A 25,242-nucleotide genomic window follows, 5' to 3' on the forward strand; every position below is an offset into this window, starting at 1 on the left:
TTTAAAATGATGTTTTCTCGCTTGTTATTTAAAACAATTGTCACGTGTGTCCGAAATGTTTTTAACCAAAACCATTAGCTAGACTGCACCACACAACCACAATCAGCAGCTCGTGTCATAGTCCACGAACCTGGTTATACTTCAACTATGATACAGCGATTGCTTATGACTGTAAATGCGAGTGTACGTTAGGGTGGTTATAAATATGGCAAACTTTAAGTTTTCAGCCATAGATTTTAGAAACTTGGCAAGTACAACAAAAACACCCTGTGCAAGATTTTAGCTAATTTAAAACTTGGTTATCGGTTGATGGGTTATCATCCCAAGCTATTTACATAAGGTTATAAATGATTGTTTAGTTATTTCACAAACAATAATTAAGCTTTGTTTTGTAAGTTAAACGTGTTATATGAAAAAGTTTCATTCACTAAGGAAATAGAAGTCAATAACCAAATTCAGATATATTAATTACGAGGAGTAAAGCGAAGTTGCTTACCATTGCGTAGAGAAAGCCTTCTTTTACAAGGCAATATTTGCATTTTCAATCGTTTTGTACTAAAAAAAAAAAAAATAAACCTGATAAGAACCTTATACCATCGGGATTTTATGATTTGTTCTCCTGATTTGCTTCAGCCTTAAACAGAAAAGATTAAGGAAATTCTAGTGGGAAATGGTTATTCACTAGAGCTGATAAAAAGGGTCATAAAATCACCCGATGACAACCGTAAGAAGCCAAAATTGTTTGGACCGGAGAAATTTCCTGCGGTTTTTAAACTACCATATTTGGTAGTTTAGCGTATCACGTTTGTTTGAGAATAAAGTGCAAGAACTAACACAGACGACTTATAACCAAGTTAAGCCTAGAGTAGTATTTGTTTCAAAACCAGTTCTTGGATTGGAACTCAAAGACCCAATATCCTACCTTTATAAAAATTGTATTATTCGCATATTTAGTTGCTTCGGCGAAAGAAGTTACATTGGGCAAACATCTAGGCATCTAAAAACGAGAGTGAATGAACATAAACCTGAATGTGTTTAAAATTTTTAAAGGAAAAGGTTAATAATAAAACGGAAGCTGTTATAAATGCGACAAAAAGATCCTCGATAGCAGAACATCTGATCTACAACGTCGATTGTGCAAACAACTATGATTTATCGAGATTTAAGGTTATTAACAATTATACAAATTCAGTTGATTTGGTTAGATAAGATGCAATCTCAATATTTTAAAATAAACCTGAATTATATATGCAGAAAGAGTTTGACTAAAAAATTTCTTTATTTACTATATTTTAATACAGGAGCAATAAAACATTAGTTTGTTAAAATCTAAAACTTTGCATATAATTTTTAATAAAATCGACATAAGAACTATGCAGTACTCAATATACAACAAATTTGAAGAACACATTATAGTTTTTTTTTGTAGTTTTATGTAAAAAGAAAATCATAATAAAATAAAATATTAAGATTGATTTATGAATTTTTATAACTCTTTCGTAATAATTTAATACAGGGATAGCAATTTTTTATAACAACGAGCAAAAAGAACATAAATTTTGCTGCTAGCAATAGCTCTTTTGAACAAAAATATTTAGTTATAACAGCAGTGCGTAAAAAGATAAGCATAAAATAAGCAGTACAGTCTACTAACAAAAAAGGCACTTTTATAACAAAAAAATTTAAAGTTTCATTGTTATACATCAGTTGTATTTTAACTACATAGCATTATGCAAGCCATAAACTGTTTCTTGGGGGACCGCATTTTGCCAACCCCTTTATAAACGCATAAAGAAAAGTAATTTATATTAACAACTGCTGAAAAAAGTTTCCAGAAAGCGGTTTAACTAAAAAATTAAGTTTATTAACTATAAATATAAAAAAATTGTAATATATATTTTATCTTAAATAAACTTCTTTTTTTTTAAATTAGCCTAGTTTTTACAATGCACTAACGTCTTTTTCTGTTTAATACTTGAAATATTTACCAATAAGCACAGTGTACATGATACATGCCATTTTTTCATCAACTTACGTTTACGCTAGAATAATAATGACACAAACATTAAACACAGTGCCATAGTAAGTTTCATTTTAAAACTGTCATAATGTCTACTTGTTGAACTACATCCGCAATGGGGTCTTTTGTTAATTTCCCTTGAAAATTTAACCCAATCGCCCTGCATAAAGTTTCTTGCCCCGGGATCGCCTCTACCTTTGTACCCCCACGTGTGAAGCCAGGATTCAATGTAGGCTTTCACTATGCAGGATTCCGGGATTCCAGCCTTCTGCCTCACAACTCCAGTTATCCAGACATCGTCCATTCTTACCAAGCTCTCCTTGTTGGCTTGCTTCCACACTTTCGCGATGGTGTCCACCCGTGTCGTGTAAAATCCACCGAGACACGCTTTCGGCCACGTAGCATTCGGATATTCCTCTATTGGCACGTAGTACTTGCTGTCCTCGTTTCTGTAGATGTCTGTACCCGCCTAAAAAAAGATACTTTGTAGCATGTTTGGATACAATAGCTCTTGATCAAAGTTAAACTTGGTTTTACCAATAACACCTTTTATATCTTAAGGTTAGTTGCGTTAACTTAAAATAAAAGTATTAATAAACCTTTTACGGTATGTACTATGTAGTTTACTTTAGTTTTATGACTTGTTTAAGGCCAACCATCGCTAAAAAAATATAACTAAGTAAACATGTTTAAACATAAACCTACCAAAGAGTATATGCAAAGAAAAGGGAAATGAGGTAAATGTTTTGTTGTGTTTATTGCTTTCATTATGTTGTCATCAAGAGCAGCCACATCAATCATAAAGTCATCATCAGCAGAAGAGTAGTAAAACGAAGAAGGTAAGTTTTCATAAGCCCATTGCATCCCCGATAATGTCTTGCGAGTAATGTTCCTATTTAAAGAAGCTTGCAAGTTATGAAGTAGTAAATAAAAATTTAAGCCAACAAGTTTGAAAATATGACACACAACAAGCTTACTTATTTAGTAATACTTTTAATTTTTAGTGATATAAAAAACTTAGTTAAAGTTGTTTCTACTTATAAATGTTTAACTAAGTAAGTGAACTATTTAAATTAATAATTCATAAAAAAAAATACAAACTTTTAATAAATAACTTGTAAATAAATTTAATGAAACTATTTATACCACAGTTTATAAATTTCACGAGTCAGAAGCTATCAAACTTGAAAAAATTGTGTTATTATACCACGCATTGTTACTTTGATTTGATGAAAAATTTTTACGTAAACTGTTTACAAAACCAATTTTTATTTAAATTATGCGTTATGATCATTGGTTATGTATTGATTTTTATAAAAACCAAAAAGTACAACTAGCTCAGTAACTTGTTGTAAAGTTTAATTTGAAAATAAAAACCTGTGCTCTGGTTAAAAGCTTATTAAATACTATTTTTGTATGATTAAATAGATACTAATTATCTTTATAAAACATCGAAAACTATAATACAAAAAATGTGAATTTAACATCAACAATGACAATTAGCTCATAAAGTGAACTAAAAAAAATACATTTAAGCTTGTAGAAAACAAAAAAAAAGGTAACATGAAAAAAAAAACTAAAGTATAATAAGTAAAGCAGCAGAATGGTTATAATCAAGTTTAGATGAGATAAGAAAAACATATATTTTACTGGTAACAGATAATAACAATCTTAGCTTTGTTTTTTATCTTTTTTTTATCTTAGCTTATTTTTTTCTAATCACTGTGAAAAAAAATCAAGCATTTAGTGTGTTTAAAGTTAAATGGCTTACAGAATACAACATAAAAAAGACAACCTACAAAATTTGTAAGCTTATGTTTTAGTCATAAGGGCTTACATTAAAACAAAAATAAAACGACAGTTTTTATAGCTATACGCACGAAGATGACACGAAAAACTATTAAAAGTTCGATGCTTTAATATCATAAAGACTGCAACAGTACTTAAATTAAACTGACTCTTTTTCTTACTTGTATATGTATGCTGATTTTTCAAGCTTATAATTTACATCAGATAAAAATAACATAATACAAACTGTACAGTACAGTATTACTCAAAAGATCTCAGTTACAGTACTTTACATACAACTTTATATCTATAATAAACCAATTACAGCGTGAAATAAACTAAATTTGTTCGAAAACGCTTGCAGTAATGTACTAAACATTTTGAAAATAAGATTACGGTACAAACGCTACTTAAAACTATAAAAGGAATGTTGCTTTTTGTAAAAAAATGCAAAATGTTTTTAAACTAGTGTCTGTTTTATTTCAATAAAAAAAGTAAATGACAATCAAAAATTTAATTCTTGAGAAAATATTCAGGAAATTTTCATTTGAAAACTGTAATAAAAACTTTTTCAGAGCAAAACAAGTAAGGTTAAAAGTAAGATTTTTTGAGCTAAATATTTATATGATTTTATAAAATCTGAACGGAAAAGAAAAAAGTTTACCTATTTTTATTTAAAGTTATATATCCGCGTTCTACTCTATTGTTTCCTTTTTACAAAATTGAAATTTATATCCAACAATGCTAATAAGTAATTGTTTTTTATCAAGTGTCTTGATAAGCTTAGGACAAATTAACTACCAGCATTCAAAGGTAAATACTAAAAATAAATAAAACAAATAATAAAAATAAAAACAATTGAACTATTTTCCATAAAGTTAAAAAGATACTTTGTTTAAGTTTAAGAAAAATTGAAAAATAACCGAATTTTCTTAAACTTGAACATTACATACATAATAAACTGAGAGGATGTTGCTACGAAAAATGGTTTATAATTCTTGTTCAGTATATTAACACGGATAAATGACTTACTCATTATCGATAATAAAAATTTATTATGTGTAAATTAACTAAAAAATAAATAGACTCTACAAACATTTGAAAAATTATTTAAATTACGAAAATAAACTTACAGTTTTTCCTACTGATTTGTAAACAATTAAGCACATAAGCTAAGTATTTACAAGTATACAACAAAGTTTTTTTTATTTGAAACTTAAATTTATTATAATACCAAATAAGTAGTAAATTATATAAATATATATAATTTATTACAAAACAATTTTTAAGAAAAGTTAAATTTTAATTAATCATAAAACTTTAAAGACAAGAAAAATAAAAGTTTTACGACTAATCGTAAAAATATTTTGTTGAGGTTGCAATTTGATGATGGATAAACACTATCTTTCTTAAGTAGCCTTTTAAGTTTACTACTTAAATAATAAAAAAAAAAACATGCTTTTAAGAAAAACTATATCTAAAGTTCAAAGTTTTTGTTTTAAGAAAAATATTTTTCTTGAAGTTTAAACATTTGTCGTTTTCGAATTTGTTGCCAAATTGTAATAGAAAAATACTTAATTTGATTTAAATTTAGTTATAAAAATAAATTCTATCTATAACAAGTATATAAGTGAAAGACCACATAACAAAAAATAATGATTTTAGAGTTCAATCAATATTTGTACTTCATTTAATTTAACGAGATAACATTTATTTAAATTGTTTAAGGAAAAAGTGATAATATTAATAGTGATAAAATTACTCAAGTTAATATTAAGTGTTGTAATTTCTAACACTTGTAAAAAAGGGAAAAAAGTAAGAATCAAAAAAAAAAACTTTAAAAAAGGAAAATAATCAGTTTTATTTTTCAATACTAAATTCAAGCGCAAAATTAAATTTGGTTTTGTAATTTTAAGATAAACTTTAGTTAAGAGCTTTATTTATAAATTTTGTTTACTAACCTATAATCATCTGGACCGTCAAACATCAAAACATCCTCATAACGTTTTGCCTCTTCTTCTACTAAATTAAATGTTTTGTTGGAAGTCGGTTTACCAATGACGAACACGTACAAAAGTCTTCCATTTTCGGTGTATTTTATAGATGCCCATGTTCTTCTGATAAATTCCCTTCGTTTTGTGTTTTTCGCTTCTGACTTGATAAAGCTGACCATTGTATAGTTTTGATCTGTAAACATAAAACCTGTTGTTAGTCATGGGTAAAAATATTATGTTAATATTAATTTGATATAAAGTTATGTGAGATGATTTTTTTTTCTGTTTTTTATTTAAGCATAAAGTTGTATAAAAATATTAAACTTTTGAATTTTTTACTTTGTTTTAGATGTTGAGCTTAACTATAAGTTAAGCTACCAAGTTCTTACTTAACTTTTTTAGTAAAGTTCTTTAAACCTTAAAACAATTTAATTCTTTAATCTAATTACAACATATGAAAGTATTTGTAGGTATCTTATAGTGTAATATTAATTTTTTGTTCTTGATATTATTAAAAAGTTTAAAAGTACACAGACTTGGAAATTAAAAAAAAATAAGAAGAAATGTTATAAAACTAAACATATGTTTTAGAACAATGTTCTTTTTTAGTTTTAATAAAAACACTACTTTTTTTAAACTCATCCTAAAAACAATATACATTTAGCATATATATATATACAAAACTATTCAGTAAAAATATAATTAAAAAAATTAAAAGTTTATACAAATATTACTTGCTTCTAATTCACATATTTGCTCGCACGAAGTGTTAAATGATATTCTTGGCATCATAATGTAGCTAGAAGCGTATTTATAACTTATATTCTTTTCTATAAACATTGAGGAATTTACTCCAGTAATATCTTCCAAAAAGAGTCTGTAAAAATTACACAGTCGAATAGAAAATTTATAACAGCATGAAGTTAAAATGGTGAAAGATTTGTAAAGTCATCGAAACTTTTTTAATTCAACAAAACAATGTTTTCGAAGAAAGTTAGTTTGTTATGAATTCATTTTTATTCGTTTACAAAACACTTATTTTAAGACAAACAAACACTTACGTTTCAGAGATTTTACTGACGTTTCTTTTTGTATGTATAATATTTTTGTCGTCCTTTTCACTAATTCTATTCAGTATAAAAATATAGCCGAAACAAAAAAATACCAAAACAATAAAAACCTTTTTTATTAAAACATCACTAAATTTAATCATTTCTTCCTGAATGTATATTAAATTTTATAAAACTTTGCTTTTTACTTCTTCTAAAAATTATAAGTATTCAAAAGTTTTGAAAATTATTTAAAAAAATTATAACAAGTTGTTTTTACCCTTTTTTATTAAATGTTTAAAATTTTGCAATATTAAGCGTGTTTCTGTATGAAAATAATTAGTTTATTAGATGTTACTACAATGATTTTTATAACAAACAAAGGCTCACAAATATAAATAAGTTTGTTTAATTTGCAAATTATCTTAGTTGGTACCTTTGTCTTTACATCAGGGTTTCCCAAAGTGGGCGATATCGCCCCCCTGGGGGCGATTTTAGTAAGTTGGGGGGCGATAATTAGTAAGGGGGCGAAAGGGTGGGCGATAGCTAGTAAGGGGGCGAAAAGGGGGCGATTTTGAAATTTTGGGCTGTCATAAAATTTTTAATTTTTAAACTGCTATTTTACTAATTTTAGCTTGCTATTAAATATTTGACCCTGAGGTAAAACTTAAACAAAAAAAGTTTATTTTATTTATGTAAAATATAGAGACAAGATTCAAGTGCTTATGACTCCTACTTTAAAGTAAATTACAATTTTTCATTCATATATTTTCTTGTTTAACAATTACATAGATCATAGACGATCGGAATTCCTCTCACCATTTTATAACCTGACATATATGGTATTTGGGATCATAAACCGTTCATAAAATCTATGTTATATATTATTAAGTTTCTAGGTAAATTGGCAACCCTGTATAACTTTATTTCTTATTCTAACTTAGTGACTTTTCAAAAAACAATTGAAAATATCATTAGGTGATAGTTATATTACCTCATGATATTTCCAATTATATTTTGAAAAGTGACTGACCTTGAACTAAAAGTGAATTTTTCCAAAGAACGAAATAAAAGCTTTTGGAGTTTGGACTCAACAAAAACTAAGGCAAAAGTATCCAATCATTTGAGAGGAATATAGATTGTTGTTTATAGTTTTTCCTTCTAGCTATGTTGTTGAGAAAGCTTTCAGATCAGTTATCAACATCTTTAGCAAAAGATCTAATCTAGATATTTGTAAAGGAGGCTTTTTATTACTGATTAATAATCAGATAAGAAAAACTTGCAAGCAGTCATGAACCTCATTCTTCACATTATATTAGACTTCAATAGCAGACATTATTTTATGAAATTTCTTTTGTTTTATTTAATCTTTTAAAATACTTTTTATTTAACCTGGTTTGTATTGTATTTAAGTAGTCTTTTTATAACAAATTTTTTTTTAAGTTATCTATTCTACAACAGGTTTGCATAATGCCTAATAAATATTAATTACGGTAGACTTCCTCTTGAGTTTGCACTTTTTACCCAAAAAAAAGTGCACATTTATATTTTCTAAAGTTTAACGTAAATAAAGTCTATTACTAACTAAGTATTAAAAAAACAAAAAATACATAGTATTTAATATCTTATATAGATCTATTTTTTAATGAATGTTTGTTTTATGTTTTAGTTGATTTTATGTTTATGCATAACGTTATTGCATATAATATATTTAAATTTATCATTTTGTAAAAAAAAGGTAATAACTTATGAGTTTGCACTTTTTGATTTCGTTCAAAGTGCCAACTCAAGCGGAAGTCTACTGAATTTATTAAATCATTTATGTTTTAAATCTGATATTAGTTTTATTTTGATCTGGTTAATTTTGTAGTTTATGTTTGTCGTTTTGCATTACATTAAAAGTTTTTATAGCATAGTGATTAAAGTGTTTGTTTGAAAGAAATTTATTTGACATATTTTTGTTATTACTTGTTTAATCTGTATAAATAAATAAATCTTGATAACCATTAAAGTTTTTATTTTAAGTTTTTTTTTGGTTTTAAAAGAGTATAGATTTAAGGTCTCTATTTGAAACTACTTCAAATTTTTCATTTAAAACATTTTTAAACTCAATTTTATTTTCCAACTTGATTTATTATCGTTAAAAAACCCATACATTAAGGAATTTTAAATTATTAATACAAATATTGTTATCTTAATTTTTAATATATTGCAATTAGAATGTGTTGTTTATTTTAATAGTTCAACACTAGCTTTTAGTTTTTCACTATTTTCTTCTGGTAAATTATCATAGGCTAATGACTACTGAAAAAATAAACTTAAAACAGTATTAAATAAGCCATTAAAAAGACTGCTGCAGTTACGAAACAAAATTTTAAGCTAATTAAAAGAATTTTTTAATCGATTGCTTTCTGTTCACAGAATTAACTATAAAACTTTTGATTTTTTTTGAATTTATATTAAAAAAAAAGAAAATGTTAAAATTAAGGTTTAGTTTCCTAAAGGTTATTCCAAGTCAAATACTATTTAATAGTATTCTATTACAAAACATGTAGTTTAAAAAGTTTAAAATTAAGTTTTTAACTTTACAAGTAACTTGCTTATAATATATCTTAGCATTGAAATTAATAATTTTACTTCATTAACTGAAGCTGTTGATGAAACCACTTTTCATGTGAGATAATCAACCAGTCGGTAAAACTTCCTAAAACTAGATCAGAAATTATGTTTTGTTATTTATTTTATTATGTGTAATATAAACTGTTCATTTTTTTATAAATTCTTTATCTCTGGTATAGTAATTTTAGAATATGCCTATTTATAAAATAATTTTAGTACATTGTGCGGCTTAAACAAGTTACTTAGTATTAACTTCTAAATGTCCGAAATTCGTTATATGAGAGATTATTATAATTTCAGGTTTAAATTAAGATTTCAGATGGGTAACGTACGGTTAAGATCCAGTCAAATATCGACATGCTAAGTAACTTGGAAACTAATTGTGCAAAAGAAACAAAATTTAGTTTTTTGATACTAAATATTTTGAAATACACTTTCAATTTGGTTTTCAGTTCACAATAGTATTTCCTAGATCACAATAATACTAAATCATTTTATTACAATTTTGCTCAAGTTTTTTAATTTTCTTATATGTTATTTTTTAAATTATGCAGTCCGCAATTACATTTTTTAAACAAGTTGAAACTAGAAAATATTTTTTAGTAAATATGAATTGCTGACTACAAAAGTTGTCCACCACTACCCTAAAAGTTTCATTAGTTTCAAAACAGTTCATATCTAAACAAGACTAATTACAGATTACACAAGGCTTTTTAATAATTAAGTATTTTAATACACTTAACTGGGCTTATAAGAAAACAAATGTAACTTATTTTCTCAAGCCCTGTAAACTACTTCGAACACCGCTCAAAAGTGCGTGCATAAGAAGTACCAGACTAAATTACATTTCGAACACAACTTTTTCGGCTCAAAAGTTTCTACTCATGAGAAAAACTACTTTGTAAAATCGTGGGGGGCGATTATTTTTCCAATTTCTGAAAAGGGGGCGATTTAGAAAATGAGTTTGGGAAACCCTGCTTTACATGTACAAAACACTCGATTCGTACTTTTAATTTGTTAACTTTTTTAATTTACTTAGATATATTTTTATTGGCAGTATTTAAATTTGTTACTAAGTTTAGTCAATCTAGTTGGGTTATATCATGAAAAAAAACTATGTTATTAAATTAACTAATTTACAATTAAATAATTTCTTTTCGGTACTAACTTTATATAAAAATTTGAGACAACGATTCATTTTGCAGTATATTTTATTTTTTGTGAACTAAAAATTTTTTTCAAGCTACCCTTTTCAATAGTTTTTGTAGATAACTAAATAGATTTTTCTAAAATAGTAAAATTAATAAAATTGTAAGATTATGCGTCATAATAGGTAAATAAAATTACATGTACTAGGCGATGCTAATATAAAGTTGTTTAACAAAATTTAAAGTATAAAGCTTAAGTACTAGAAATTGAAAGTATTAATAGCAATTTTAATAAGAGGAAACCGACTTATTTAAACTTTCTTAAAATAAAATTAAACAACAAAAACAAAACTTAGTAGCGAATTTACAATAATTTAAACAAATTAGAGTTATAAACAAATTTTTGTTTGCATAAACTTGGCTTATTAGTTTTAATAAATATAGACTCTAAATCACTAAAATGATACATGTTACGTCCTTTACAAACAATTGAAAACATATTATCGTTATAGTTTTTTGCACATTCTAAATTATTTAACAAATGTTCACCTATTGCCGATTGACTTTTTATTGGCTTATTAGTCCCATAGATCATCCAGTTTCTCAAGGCGTTGGTCACGTGTTGGTCCTTTCTTATGTAAATCGTTGCGAAGTTCTCCCAATATACTCACTATTACAGTGGCATTTGTATTTATAGATTATATTGCATTTTTCTGGATCAGGAGTAAAATCCTTAACAATTCCGTTAAGTGGTTTTCTGGTGGAATGAGTAATTCTTAAATTAACTGCCCCAAAAGTGTTATCTACGGTTTCTAAAACTTGGTTTTCAAAAAGCTTAGCTTCCTTTCCTAAATATGGAAGACTTAAATATACTACACATTTATATGGGCCGTGTTTTGTAGGGCTGACAAGCTTCGCTGTAGTACTATTGATTGTTTTTTCAATAACTTCTAAAGGGTAACCTAAGGAGCCGAAAATACTTTTAATGTTATTGATTTCTTCACTTAGTTTCACCTTAGAACATAATTTATGTGCTCGAAAAACTAAGCACGATATTAAGTTGGTTTTTTATGAGGTGGGACAAAAAGACTGCAAAGGAATATATTGGCCTACGAAAGTTGGTTTTCTATAAATGGATGTGTTTAAAGAGGTTGGTTTTCTTTGAACTAAGACATTAAGGAAAGGTAAAGAGCCATCAGCTTCATGCTCACGAGTGAACTTAAGTGAAGGATGTAAGTTGGAGATTTGGTCAAATAAATCATCCACATTGTAGTCTGTCTTGTAAGAAATAAAAATATCGTCAACATATCTAAAGTAATTAAGAGGTTTTTTATATTCGTAAATAAAATGGACTCAAAATAGCCAACAAATATATTTGCTAACACAGGACCCAACGGGCTGCCCATCGCGACACCGTCGACTTGTCTATAGATGTAATTGTTGAACCTAAATTCTACATTCTTAGCTGCCATATAAAGCAAACTCTGGCATATCTCTTTTGGAAACATTGGTGGATTTAGATTTAAATTATAAAGTTCGGTTTGTAAAGGACGTAGATGTATCATTTAAGTGTTTTAGAGTCTATATTTATTAAAACTAATAAGCCAAGTTTATGCAAACAAAAATTTGTTTATAACTCTAATTTGTTTAAATTATTGTAAATTCGCTACTAAGTTTTGTTTTTGTTGTTTAATTTTATTTTAAGAAAGTTTAAATAAGTCGGTTTCCTCTCATTAAAATTGCTATTAATACTTTCAATTTCTAGTACTTAAGCTTTATACTTTAAATTTTGTTAAACAACTTTATATTAGCATCGCCTAGTACATGTAATTTTATTTACCTATTATGACACATAATCTTACAATTTTATTAATTTTACTATTTTAGAAAAATCTATCTAGTTATCTACAAAAACTATTGAAAAGGGTAGCTTGAAAAAAATTTTTAGTTCACAAAAAATAAAATATACTGCAAAATGAATTGTTGTCTCAAATTTTTATATAATTTACAATTTTTTTTTTCATTTCATCTGGTAGAAATAAAAAAGTAAAAGAAATGTTAAAGGATTAAAATAAATTCAAATAAAAACTCCATAAACTATTTATATAAAGATTTTCTAGAGGAATAACAAAAAGTTACTTTTGTATTCAATAATAATAAAGTATTATTTTCTGAAGTAGCTCTTAAATAAAAAAAGAATATCTTCAAACAATCCAAACATGTAAGTTTATTGTATATAAAGTTTTCTTCTTTTAACTTCTCAAAATATTTTACCTATATGTCTCTTTCATGACCTAAAAAACAAAAATCTTACTTTAATGATACCAAAGCATAAACAGTTATCTGAAAGAAAAAAAACTACATGAATAATTTTTTTAGGCTGATTGGTCATGAATTTTTAACTAGAAAACACTCAACGAAACATGCATAATTAATCCTTCAAAATGCTGTGCTGTTAAATGCTAAAACATTTTATAAGTTTTCTATAACTTTTAGCTTTTGAAAAATATAAAATATATTTTTAAGCATTTTCAGGTTCTTTTTTTTTACTTAAAAAAAATTGACGGGCAATAAAAATATTTTACAAAAAAAAAAAACTTTTTTACTGCATTTTTTCCAAGTAATAGTACTAGTATCGCAAACATTTTTATATAGCATTAATTTTGTGTAACTTACACTTAAATTTGTGTTAATTTTATTCTTTTATAATTGTATAAGTAATATAATTTAAACTGTTTAAAATTTTTTGCAATAATGCGCATTTGGTTTAAATTATTCACTTCTAGTAATTAGATACAATTCATTACTCTAGTTTCTTTTTCTCATAAGTTATTTTCTCTTAAACGGTCATTCAATGAATTATTTAAGTCTTGTTTCACTTAAACTATCACTAATCCCATTTAACTGCTTTCAACTTTAAATCATTTGTTAAACAATTAGCTTTGAACTATTATTAGAACTTCTGTATATATTTTAACTGAGTTCTGTCTATAATATTTACATAAAATCAAACTTAAAGTTTAAAAAGTGGGAAAACAATTATTACTCAAACTTAGTTTTTTGTGCGTTTATTTTTGAACGAAAGTTTTTGATTTAAAATGTAACATTTAAATTTTAACATTTAAAATGAAAGAGTAAGATATTTCCGTAAAGTTTTACAAGCATTTTTTTATTTTGACTGAAAATTTTAAAAGAAGATTGAGTAACAAAAATAATTTAAAATTTTACTCACACTGTTCTGAACTAAACAGGATTTGTCTGTTAGGGATATTATAAGAAAAAATTAAAAAAAGACTAGTTTACGTGGTTTATTAAAGGGAAATACTACGAAAAGTAAAAATTATTTTTGATCAAGTGTTGTAAAAATCGTTGAATTTTAACATATAACAAAGTAATCATTCCAGTAAACTAGATTTAAAACTAAAAAACACTTTAAGCTGTCTGTTAAAAAAAGTCTTTAAGCTGGTGTATAAAACAAATATTTCATTACAAAAAACTCTTTATGAAAAAGTTATCTAGCATAACTTGAATACAGTCTATGTTTGTTTTAACTTTAGGCAAAAAACGACTAGGTAGCTTGTTAGAGTAATTTGATTAGCCGTACTTACTTCTTTTGTTTGCATTCTCTCAAAATTACATCATACTACATTTAGACATCATCACATTCATGTTGTGCTCAAAATAATTCTAATCACTGTAGTAGTACCTATTATTTGCTTAATAAAATTAGAAAAATTACTCTTTTTACTAAGTAATTATCATAAGAAAATTTTACAAAGTACAAAACACAAAAGTCACGTCTTACCAGCTGCAAGAATCAATATTAAGTTAAGATAAAAGTAGTTATTTTACTTCAATATTAAAAAGTAACTTAATAATATTATACTTAAATTCAGAATACTAAACTTCAAGGTCAGACGTGAGTTGAAAGTGGAAGTTATACTAGTAATAAAAAATCAAAAAGTTAAACTAGCTTTGATTTCTAACAGACATTCATGTGTTAAAATATTATTAAACTAAATGTAAAAAGTTAGTCTCTTGCTATACTAAACTATTAGAAAAACATGAAATTTCTTTTTTACAGATTAGAGTTCAGCTAGTTTAAAGCTTCTACAAATCTTTACTAGTTCTATAAATAGTGTCAATATTGTACTAACTTTTGACTAAAATAAGTAAACAAACTCAAAAACTTTGATTGAAAATAAACTTTTTTTTTATAAAAGTTTGTTACATCCTAGTAGCATGCATAATAAAGGTAGGTTTTAGTAACTTATTTCATGATAGTAGCTTAATGAGCTCAATAATATTTTTCATTTAAAAATTAGTCTTTATATTTTATCCTTTAAACTTTTCATCAAGTAAATTTGAAGTTTTGAGCAAGTGGTGTACTAACTTTTTTCATTGTGTAATGTTTTCAAGTAACATTCTAATGTTTTATAGTTAAACCACATCTAAAAACATTTTAGCCTTTTTTCTTGCATTACAGTGTTCTGTTACTTGAGTACACACTTTGAACACATCTCAAAAATCCGTACTCCAAATGAAGTGCGTACCTAAATAGTGCGTATTTTATAAGAAGACCTTTGTACTTACCCTATATGCAAATAACATCCGACTGATAAGTTTATATTTTTTATTATTGATTAGGTTTCGGCTCATATAGAAGTTCTTTACAATTGCTACAAACTAAAACTTTTAAAACTTCAAACTAAATGCTTTAAGTCGAGATAAAATTTAGGTTAACATTTTTTTCTTACAAAAAGTCAAATAAGTAAAGTACGCCAATAAAAGCTGTACATTTAAATCATCTCCCCTTTAAAAATTTTAATGAACTACTTCCGGATGTTTAAGTATATAGATCGTAATTAAAAAAAAAAGTAGTGAATGTACTAGTGCTCTCATTTTCCTAACTTAACATCAAACACAGCTCAAAATCTAGTTTAAAAGCATGTGTTGTTTATTACAAAAACTAAATTTCGGGCAAGTGTATTATCAGATTTAGCAAATAGTTTAAGCTTATGAGTTTATTAAAGTTGTTATTTGTTGTTTACCTTTGATAATAGCACATGAAAATTATAATATTTTTTTGTTTTAAAATACTTAAAAAACCATAGGAGCGAAGTTTACTGCTCTTAAAAACATTACTTAAGTTGTATGCGACTACCTTGTGCTTTACTAAAATCAATAACTTGCAAGCTTTCCAGAAGTTGCACTATGCTCATCTTAAAAACATTGCTTCACGCTACTAATAAGTTTATATGTACATTTCTGATCTAATGTAGTGAGCGATACGTTTATTATTATAAAGAGTATGCAAAATTAAATCTAGTTTCGATTCAATAGTTTATGTTTAAACAAAAACGTAGGTATCTTTTTTACACAAAAATAATCTTTTTAATCAAAACCCTTAAGAAGATACAACAAATGATTTATCTATTACGATATTATAAGGTACGACTTTTCATTGAATACTTAATTTATTTGAAACTAAAAAAAATATCGAACTTCTACCAGACTAAATAAAGTTAAACTTCAGGCTCTCACGGAACGTCATTTTTGAGCATTTGAAAATTTTCTCACTAGTTTAATAAATTTTGCTTTAACTAAAATTTTGGTTTTTATCACTACTACAAATTAGAAAAAAATACTACTAATATAATAAAAATTCTTTATAAATAGAGTTTTTTATTTTATATGTGAAAACAAATAATATTATAAATTATAGTATTCTAAGTATAGTTATTTGCCTTAACTAAAAAAGAATGCTCAATTTACTGGGATGTAAAGAGCTTATTTAAATAGATTTACGCAAATTATATATTTTATTCGCGACCGGTTTCGGTGGCAAGAGATTGCGACCTTTTGAAGCAAAAAATATTTTATTTTTTTAATGTTTTATTTAATCTAAATTTAACGTAATAGTATATAGAATAATATCTTTAAAAAAATAAAGCACAGATAAAAAAAATTTTTTTTGTAAAAATTGTCTTTATTATTTAATTCAAATAGCGTATCAATCAATTAAGAACGGACAGACTATATTAGTGTTTTAAATCACAAACTAGAAGAAAAAAACTCAAAAAATTATTTATTGTAAGAAGAAAACTAAATTTTATTTTTTTCTGTTTCTACGCTCATTAAGTTAAGCTTATAAACATTCAAAGTATAAAACCACTTTTATTTTTCTAATTATTAGCTTTTTGACAATACAACAATCATTAAGGGCATAGGAAAGGTCTAACATTTTTTCACTAAAAATAGTATTGGATCTTGTATAAAAGTTTAAAGTACAAACTACAAGACAGTTTTTATAAAATAAAAAATGTTATTTAATATTTGAGATATTGAATTTTTTTTTAATTACCGATACAAACGTATGGACCGCAAATTTTTCGAGGTAAATTTTCTCGAAAACTTAAAAAATACTAAAAATCTATCTTCTTCTTTACTTTTTAAGCTAAGACCTCAAACTTTTAGGTTCCATAAATTCCTTATATAGCTTTAAAGACTTTAAATGTTACGATTTAAAAAATATAAAAAAAATATTTTAGATAAAAAAAGGTAGTTTTTTATAATAAAAACTTAATTTTTCAAAAGTAAAAAACACTCCTGAATTCAATCTTTTTAAAGTTTAATAATACATTTTTTTTTTTAATTTGAAGAAGATTGGTTAAAAATTGAGGGAGAAGATAGATTTTTAGTGAAATGGTCTTACTTGCGTTTTTGGTTTGCGCCTTATATTAGGAACCTATTGAGTTCACCGACTTTGATCGTTTATATCTCAAAATTTACTTTGAATTTTTCAAGCGCTTAAAAATGTCTGGTAGCTCAGTTAAAACTCTATAAAATAAGACCAACTTGTAAAAATCAAGGTGGACCTCCCTATGCCGTTAATTTTAATAAAGTTTTTAAAAAACAAACTTAAAATTAAAAACCAATATGAAGCATTTAAACCAATGCAAAAACACTTAAACGTGTTTTACAATTTAAATTAAAGTGTTATATTATTTTGGTAGTTTGGAACAAGAAAATTCTTTAAGATATTGTGAGGCTTCACATGATTTCCTTGACCATTCATTGTTTTCAACGTCATAAAAAAATACACATCCTTCTGCTTTAATAAAAATAAAAATCTTATTTCCAAATGAAAGGGCGTCAAAATCGCTAAATGCTAGTTGAATCAACTCTCTGGGAAATTCTTTCATTAAAACAAATTGATTACAATGTGAATCGAAAACTTCACATACGCTATCAGAGATGCCGCCAACTAAAAACAGCTTATTCTTGATAGCAACTGATTTGTGGAAATTTCTTTCATCGACCATGTTAGGCATATTAGACCATGAATTATCAATATGATCATATGCCTCAACAGTGTTTAATTTTTCACCGTTTCTGTTTTTACCGCCAGAAACAACTATTCTTCCCTCAAATACTGTACACGACGCATTAATTCTTGTTTGGTTTGTGTTAGTAATTTCTCTCCACGTTTTATTTATTGTATTAAAAGCAAGGCAAGGAACAGTGTCACGTTTTGAACGCCCTCCCAACACATATACACTATCAATAAATGAACAAGCGCAAAAGCAATGACGCTCGTCATACATACTAGTTACAACATTCCAAGTGTTAGTAGCAGTCGAATATTTTTCAACGGGAATTACTGCCTTATCCATATCATAATAGCCACCAAATACATAAACTTCACCTTTAATGGAACAAATTAATGGAAGTCTTCTACCATGCTTAGTGTGTGGTAAGTTGTTTATATTGAAAAGATTGTTAGCATCGACAGTAAAGGCATTTCTACCAACAAGATTATAGCTATTATAACAACCAACAAATAAAATTTTAAAGTTGTCTTGACAACAATACCTATTTACAGATTCGGCCTCGCTAGAGTGTTTTTTGTTTGTAATAACTTTATTTATGACATCAGCACACTCGTTACTCTGAGTTATCCACAAGTCCTTGTTTAAAATATTTTGTAAAGCAGGAACTGTTAGCAATGAAAGCCGAACTCTTTGCAAGAGATACTTCGCATGTTTGCTTCGTTCAATGCGTCGGTGGTTCAGCCAGGAAAACATTACATTGAACACTTGCAGCTCCGAATCAATTAACAACTCAGAACTGTTCAAAATTGCAGCTACGTAGGTAAATTCTAACTCTAGAAATTCTTCTAAATCAGCAACAGTTGCAAACCAACGCTCAATCATGCGAAAAGATGTTTTTGAAAGTTCGGAGAGTCTAAAAATTTTAGAAAAAGAAAACCACTTTAAAGAGTTCATGACAGTAACTTTATGTTTTATCTGTTCGCTCGTTTGGTTTGCTGTTTCTTCATCTAAGAATATTTTGCTCACTTTCACAAGTTTTATACAATTCTCGTCAGTAGTTTTCTTGTGTTCTGTGTAAATTTGACATTTAGTATTGTTTTATTATGTTTAAAAACAATTTAATAATTTAATAGTTATACTGTTATGCTTTTATACTTTCGTTTTTGTCGTTTACTAGGTTTAGATTAACTTTAAATAAACATAATTAAATTTATAATTAACCAAATACAATTATTTTATTAGTTTACTGATAGATTATTAGTATTTTAATAATTAAACTAAAATTAGTAGAACTTGAAAAGATTTATAAGCATATAAAAAGTTAAAAAATAGTTTCATTATATATTTTACTACATTTTGAAGAATTTAAGTTTTCTAAATTTGTTAAATTAAAATATTTTTTTATTAGAGATTAAAAAAAGTATTAATATAAATAAAAGAACCTACCTCACTGCTGTGAAAATAACTTGATAATCTTTCTCAAAAAAAAAAACTCTATATGTTAAAAAAATAGTATTTAGACGCAACGAGCCCAAGTTTTTACTGTTTTATTTATTTGTTTGTTTTAGTTGGTATTAATAGCATTATAAATTTAACTGGCAGTGCGTACCTAAGAAATGCGTACTTAAGCGATAAATTAAGAACAAAAAAATTGTGAAACCCCTTTGAAAAATGTCTAGACAACCCTTATTCAAACACAGATTGAAGTTATTCAATCATTGGAAACTGTACAATAAGTAAATAGTAATGTTTTGGACTGTAAGTTTTTTAATCAACTCCGTAAGGCTGGTTAAGTTTTGTTTCTATTAATATTATAATTCTTCGAATTTACATTAAAAGGTATATAATAGTTACTAGTAATAAAATAAATTAAGTTAAAAATAAGAAAATTTTCTCTAAAATGCTTAAAAGTTGTTTTAAAAAAGTATTAAAACAAGAAATATTTGTCTCCACTGCAAAAAAAAAAAGTTTTATAGAGCATTGTTTTTCTAAAATTATTTATTTAAGCACTAACATTTTGTAACTAGTGAATTTTATCTTAATAACATGTTTTTAAGCTAATATAGTTCTACTGTTAGTTTAACTGTAAATCTAAGGATGGACACTATTAGCAAGTAGTTAGTTAAAACCATATAACTTTGAGTGCTGTGTCTCATACTCTAAACTATTATTCCTGAGCTATTATCACAAAATAACATAGTCGTTTTACGTGTAGAAAAAATTACAACCTTTAAGTATAAGTTTAATCTCAAGCAAATATGTTCATTTATCTTTTAAAATTATTAGCTATTTCAGCATAAGCTTAGATAAAATAGAAAAAGTACTTTTTTTTAGTTTGTAACAAATTGCGTACTGTTAGAGAAGTAACAGAAACTAAATTAATTAAGACAAAAAATTTTTTGTAATATTGATCCAAAAGCATATCACTTTATTGGAATGAATTAATTACAAGCTTTAAACATATTTTATTTAAAATAATTGTTTATTTTTAACACTTCTCGGTTTACTTTAGCCATTTTAAGATAAATAACAACAAACTTACCGATTTTTAAAACATCAATTTGTTGCCTGGTATTTTTTTTGCACAAATCTTGAAAACCAAACGTTTTGTTATTTGTGGTACATTTTTTATATGGTCCAATTGTTGATGAAACTCCTACTCGTTTTAATACACTTTTATTCATTTTTGTTTTAAAATCTGCAACGATATATATTGTAGAATTTATACTTTAAAAATATTCTAATGTAACTAAACTATTTTTAAAAACACTACTCTTTGTAAAAAAAACCTTATAATGTATTCACTAAAATTAAAGTAGTAAAAACATGAACGCAACAGTAGTCGCAATAAAACTAAACTTTAAACCAGCGATATTAAATCTTGAGAAAAATTGTGCACACTAAAGTAGAAATATGTGCACAAAAAGTTGTAATTTATTAGTAGAAACATGTAAATAGTTTTTGAATTGGTTTTATAAGGACACTACGGCAGCTTTTGCGCTAAAACTGATTGAACTTAGTTTGTTTTCACATGAAAAAACTCTATAAACAGAAAAAGTAAGCAGTTTAGTTTCTTTTTAATGAATGCTTGTTTTCTTATTATCACAATAGTATTTTGCTTAATCTCTAACGTCATACGTACGTTAACTAATAAAAAACATCTCCAAGTTCTAAATAAGCTCAGTGTTCTTAATATACCTTAATTACTAAGGAGTATGAAGTTGATTAGTTTTAAAGTTTCTATTTAGTTATTACCAGTGGCGTAGCGTGGTATTTTTATTAGGGTGTCAACAAATTTACTCCCTTAAAAAAATTCCCTAATTTAAATTTTTTTTAAGCTTTATAAAAATCTTTTAGTACTTCAATTAAAATATTATTTCTATGTAAAAAACGATGACTTACTGCTCAAAAAAAATCTTTACTTTTTTCAAAACGTGGCATTTTTAAAACATATATAGCTACTGATATTAAAACAAATTTTGATTATTGGCTCTTTTCATGCACAAACCTTATAAAATATTTTGTACTTAAATAATAAGTAAAAACAACAAAGTTTGTATTCAAACAAAATATTTTGCAAGTAACTTGAATAAAATTGCTAAAGTTAGTTATATCTTTTAAATAATTTTTACTATATAAAACACCTAAATATTTTTCAGAAAAAAAAAAAATAAAACAAAAAATTCCAGTTTAGTCAGGCTTAGCAAATGATATATAAAACATACTACAGGTACAAATATTTTTTCACGGAAAATATTTTTTTTAAACATGTACAAATTTAAGAAAAAAATTAAAACAACTCTCAATATAAATAGAAAATAAAACATAGAGTTTAGTCAGACTTTGCTTTGAGTAGACAAAATAAACAAATATAGCAAAATCTTTTCAATAGCTCACTAATTGCAAACTAGAAAATTAAAGGTGTAAAATAACCTACAAAAAAGATTTTTAGAAAGTTCAAATTCTAACTTTACTTATTAGTTTTGATTTCATAAAACATAGTTTTTAAAAATACATATCAAAGTTAAGTGAGATCTAGCTTTCAATACATAGAATAAACAATTAAATCAAAATATATATTGTAGTTTACTTTTTGTAAACTAAAAAAATTAACATTTGTCAAAAACCTAAAAAAAATAAAAGACCTAATAAAAAGAAACTTTACTAGAAAAACATCTAAAAACCTTTTTTAACCAAAAAATAAATAAAACTTAAAACTTTTATTGTTTATTAAAAATAAACAAGAAAGCTAGAATTAAAAGATTTTTTCTTTTCTTTTTTTTGTGTAGTTTCTTTTAACTTTTTAAACTACAGATCTGTAAAAACTCAGAGAAGGAAAATTGTAACATTTTTTTTGTTTGTAAAATTTAAGTTACACTTCTATATCTTTGAAATGCATTCCTTAGTTTAATAATAATCTGGTTTTTTGGTCTGCTATTCTAGAACTTGGTCTTTTTAACAGTCGACAATTAGATCATTTAGTATGTGTTTCAATTTTGATACGTTCTAGACAATATAACTGATAAAACTTTCTATACTTTTTCATAAAAAAAATATAAATATTATTTTTTTTTGTAGTTTCTTATAAACTTATAATATACTTTTTATAGAATATAAAATTCAATTTAATTTCAATATATCATGGTTGCCCCACTTTTAGTAACAAAAAGTGTGCTGATTTAATTTAAAACTGTCCTAAGTGACTTTAAACTGTCCTGAGTCATTATGGGTTTTTTACAAATTCTATATTTACTTTATATTTTCAAAATAAAAAGGAGTTTTTATACAAAATTGGCTATAAAAGAACAAAATATACAACTAAATCTCATTTAAAATCTAAAAAGAAGTATAGAAATTATCTTAATTTATCACAAAAAACAAAACTATCCTGAGTAAGCATTATTAAAAAAAATAAAATAAAAAAATTCTGTGCTGTACTGATTCATACTGACAATTAAAAAAAATAATAATATATTCCATGATCCTAAAGGTGGGTCAATCCTTAAAGTTAACTAGCTCACAAAAAATTTCTTACACAAAAAAAATTATAAAAAATAAATTTTAAAGGTCAATTTTTTATGATATTCTTAAATTGTACAAAAATTTTTTTTTTTTTTAATTTAAAGTATTTAAATTTTTTAGACAATAGTATTACAAACAAATTTTAGAAAGCAAACTTTTTAAAAATACATTTTGAATTTTTATGTCTAAATTTAAAATAGATAAAAACTTTGTTTTAGATATACAATTATTTGATAAAAATAAAAAACTGATTCCTCCAAGCTATTTAAAGTTTAATTATATTTAACATATATTATATATAAATATTATTTTCAAACATATATATTATAACATAGTTCATAGGGAAACAGGTCTAAGTTGCACGAAGACAAAAATGCATGAGTGCACAAAATTGTACAAAGCCAAATTTGCACTAAGCCAAAATTGCACGATGGCACAAAATTGCACAGGGAACAAAATTGCACGAAGACAATTTTGCGCCGAGAGTCAATTTTTGCACGAGTTATATTTTTGCACGAAATTTAAAAATTAAGAGTAAAATAAAAACTAAAAATAATCAGAAAAAAAAAATTAACAAAAAAAAGATAATGTCCGAAGGTAATAGATATGTATAACAGTGATAGTAAAAATAAAAACTTTACTAAAAAAAAATAAAAAATATTAATAATAATTAAAATAAGAAACTACCGACCGAGGGTAACAGTGATAGTAAAAAGAAAACAAAAAAATAAAATTATAAAAAAGTATGTTAAAAAAATAACTTGCCGACCGAGGATAAGGGTTAGGGGTAACAGTGGTAGTAAAAAAAAAGTTAAATAAAAAAATAATAAAAATAAATAAAATAAACCCATGCGAAAATGTCTCCGTGCAAAATCGTCGTTTAATACCTGTCCATGGTTGAATGTTTTAGTGAATTCTTTGTTTTTGGTTATATTTAAGCATCAATAATTTAACACATTTATCAAAGTTGTCCTATACTATTATGATTTATTTGTATTTTTGTAATTAACCACACGAAGGTAACATTTCTAACAATTTATTGAAAACCGGTCTTATGTTTTAAATTATTGTTCACATATTGATTATAAAATTTTCAATATTTAGTTTTAAATGACAAAGTATGTTGAATAGTTGAAAATAACATTGTGACAAAAGTTTTTGTAAAAACCTTGGCTTTAAAATTAGTCAAATATCTATAACGTTAAGTATATCAAATCTTAAAATACTTTTTTTCACATAAAGTTAGTATGAAACATTAGTTTGAACTTAATGCTATAGAACAGTCAATTTTTTTTATTAGGAATTAACATTTACGCTTCAACAACTAATATTTTTCAGTTTCTGTACAACATAAAAATATATATTATTTTTTAAAAAATAGTTTTTTTTTCGAAAAATCTCCAAAAAATGAAACAAACCATGAAATCTCCAAAAATGAAACAAATTTATAACATTAATTATTTTCCAGGGTTGCCATTTTACCTGAGTTAAAAAAAGGAATAACTTAAGTTTGAAAGAAAGTCTTAAGATTCTCAAAACATCCAAAAGTAAAATAATAAATTTTACAAATTAATCAAATTAAATTGTTAGAAAATATTTAATATGTTAATTAAGTATTTTATTATAATTCAGTAATTAATTTTAATAGAATTTATTCAAATAGCAGCATAACAGTATCTTACAACTTTTTTAATAGTACAGAAAGCTTTTAAGTTTAACTAAAAAATTAAAAACTGACAAGAAAGCTGGTAGTTTCTATAAGCTGAAAGAAAACCATAAAACCTGAAAGAACTTTATAAAGAAAACACTTCCTTAGGTTTTTGAAAACTTAAACCTACTTACAAGGTCTTTTTTTGAGCTAGGTCCTCAAACTATCTGAAATTGTATTTTGCGCTTTAAAAAAAATTGAAACTTATTGAAGAAATCAAGCAAAAAAAAAAGTCTTTTTGCTATTTGTTTTGGAAAAAAAGATTTAAAATTTCCTCAGACATTTCATTGGACCGATTTCAGAATTATTTATAAATCTTATCTAAAACTGTAAATTTTTGGTTTAAAAGACGATTAAATTATACGTTACAGAAATTAAAGCAGGGTTGCTACAAGTTCAAAAAATTCAGGAAAAACTTTTTTTAAATGACAAAAGTCAAGAAAAGTCAGGGAAAAATAGGGGATTAAAAAAAAAAGTCAGGAATAGTCAGGAAATTTGGAAAAACGTCAGATTTTTTCAGTTCAAGTTTACAAATTTCCTTATTTTCTAAAACTTTCAAA

General features: G+C 25.5%; 2 protein-coding genes across 2 annotated transcripts; both read right to left on the minus strand.

The window, feature by feature from the left end:
• Positions 1-1,742: 1,742 nt before the first annotated feature.
• LOC145840706 (beta-1,3-galactosyltransferase 5-like) lies at positions 1,743-7,017 on the minus strand. The gene is made up of 5 exons (XM_082948032.1): positions 6,864-7,017; positions 6,537-6,679; positions 5,770-5,995; positions 2,726-2,912; positions 1,743-2,489 (listed from the first exon to the last, which is right to left on the minus strand). The coding sequence occupies exons 1-5, from the start codon at positions 7,013-7,015 to the stop codon at positions 2,043-2,045; spliced, it is 1,155 nt and encodes a 384-aa protein (XP_082804158.1). The 5' UTR covers positions 7,016-7,017; the 3' UTR covers positions 1,743-2,042.
• Positions 7,018-17,622: 10,605 nt separating this feature from the next.
• Positions 17,623-18,834, minus strand: LOC145841333 (kelch-like protein 38). The gene has a single exon (XM_082948694.1). It carries the CDS (start codon positions 18,832-18,834, stop codon positions 17,623-17,625), a length of 1,212 nt encoding a protein of 403 aa, XP_082804820.1.
• Between the last annotated feature and the right edge of the window lie 6,408 nt (positions 18,835-25,242).

Source organism: Thalia democratica, chromosome 7, assembly GCF_965202585.1.
Source record: "Thalia democratica chromosome 7, ktThaDemo2.hap1.1, whole genome shotgun sequence".
Lineage (NCBI taxonomy): Eukaryota > Metazoa > Chordata > Thaliacea > Salpida > Salpidae > Thalia > Thalia democratica.

Coding starts and splice junctions, on each gene's coding strand:
- LOC145840706 (XM_082948032.1), bottom strand. CDS start 7,015: ATGATTAAATTTAGTGATGTTTTAATAAAAAAGGTTTTTATTGTTTTG. Junction 6,680..6,863: donor GTCAGTAAAATCTCTGAAAC/GTAAGTGTTTGT, acceptor TAATTTTTACAG/ACTCTTTTTGGAAGATATTA. Junction 2,913..5,769: donor GACGGTCCAGATGATTATAG/GTTAGTAAACAA, acceptor TTCTTTAAATAG/GAACATTACTCGCAAGACAT.
- LOC145841333 (XM_082948694.1), bottom strand. CDS start 18,834: ATGATTGAGCGTTGGTTTGCAACTGTTGCTGATTTAGAAGAATTTCTA.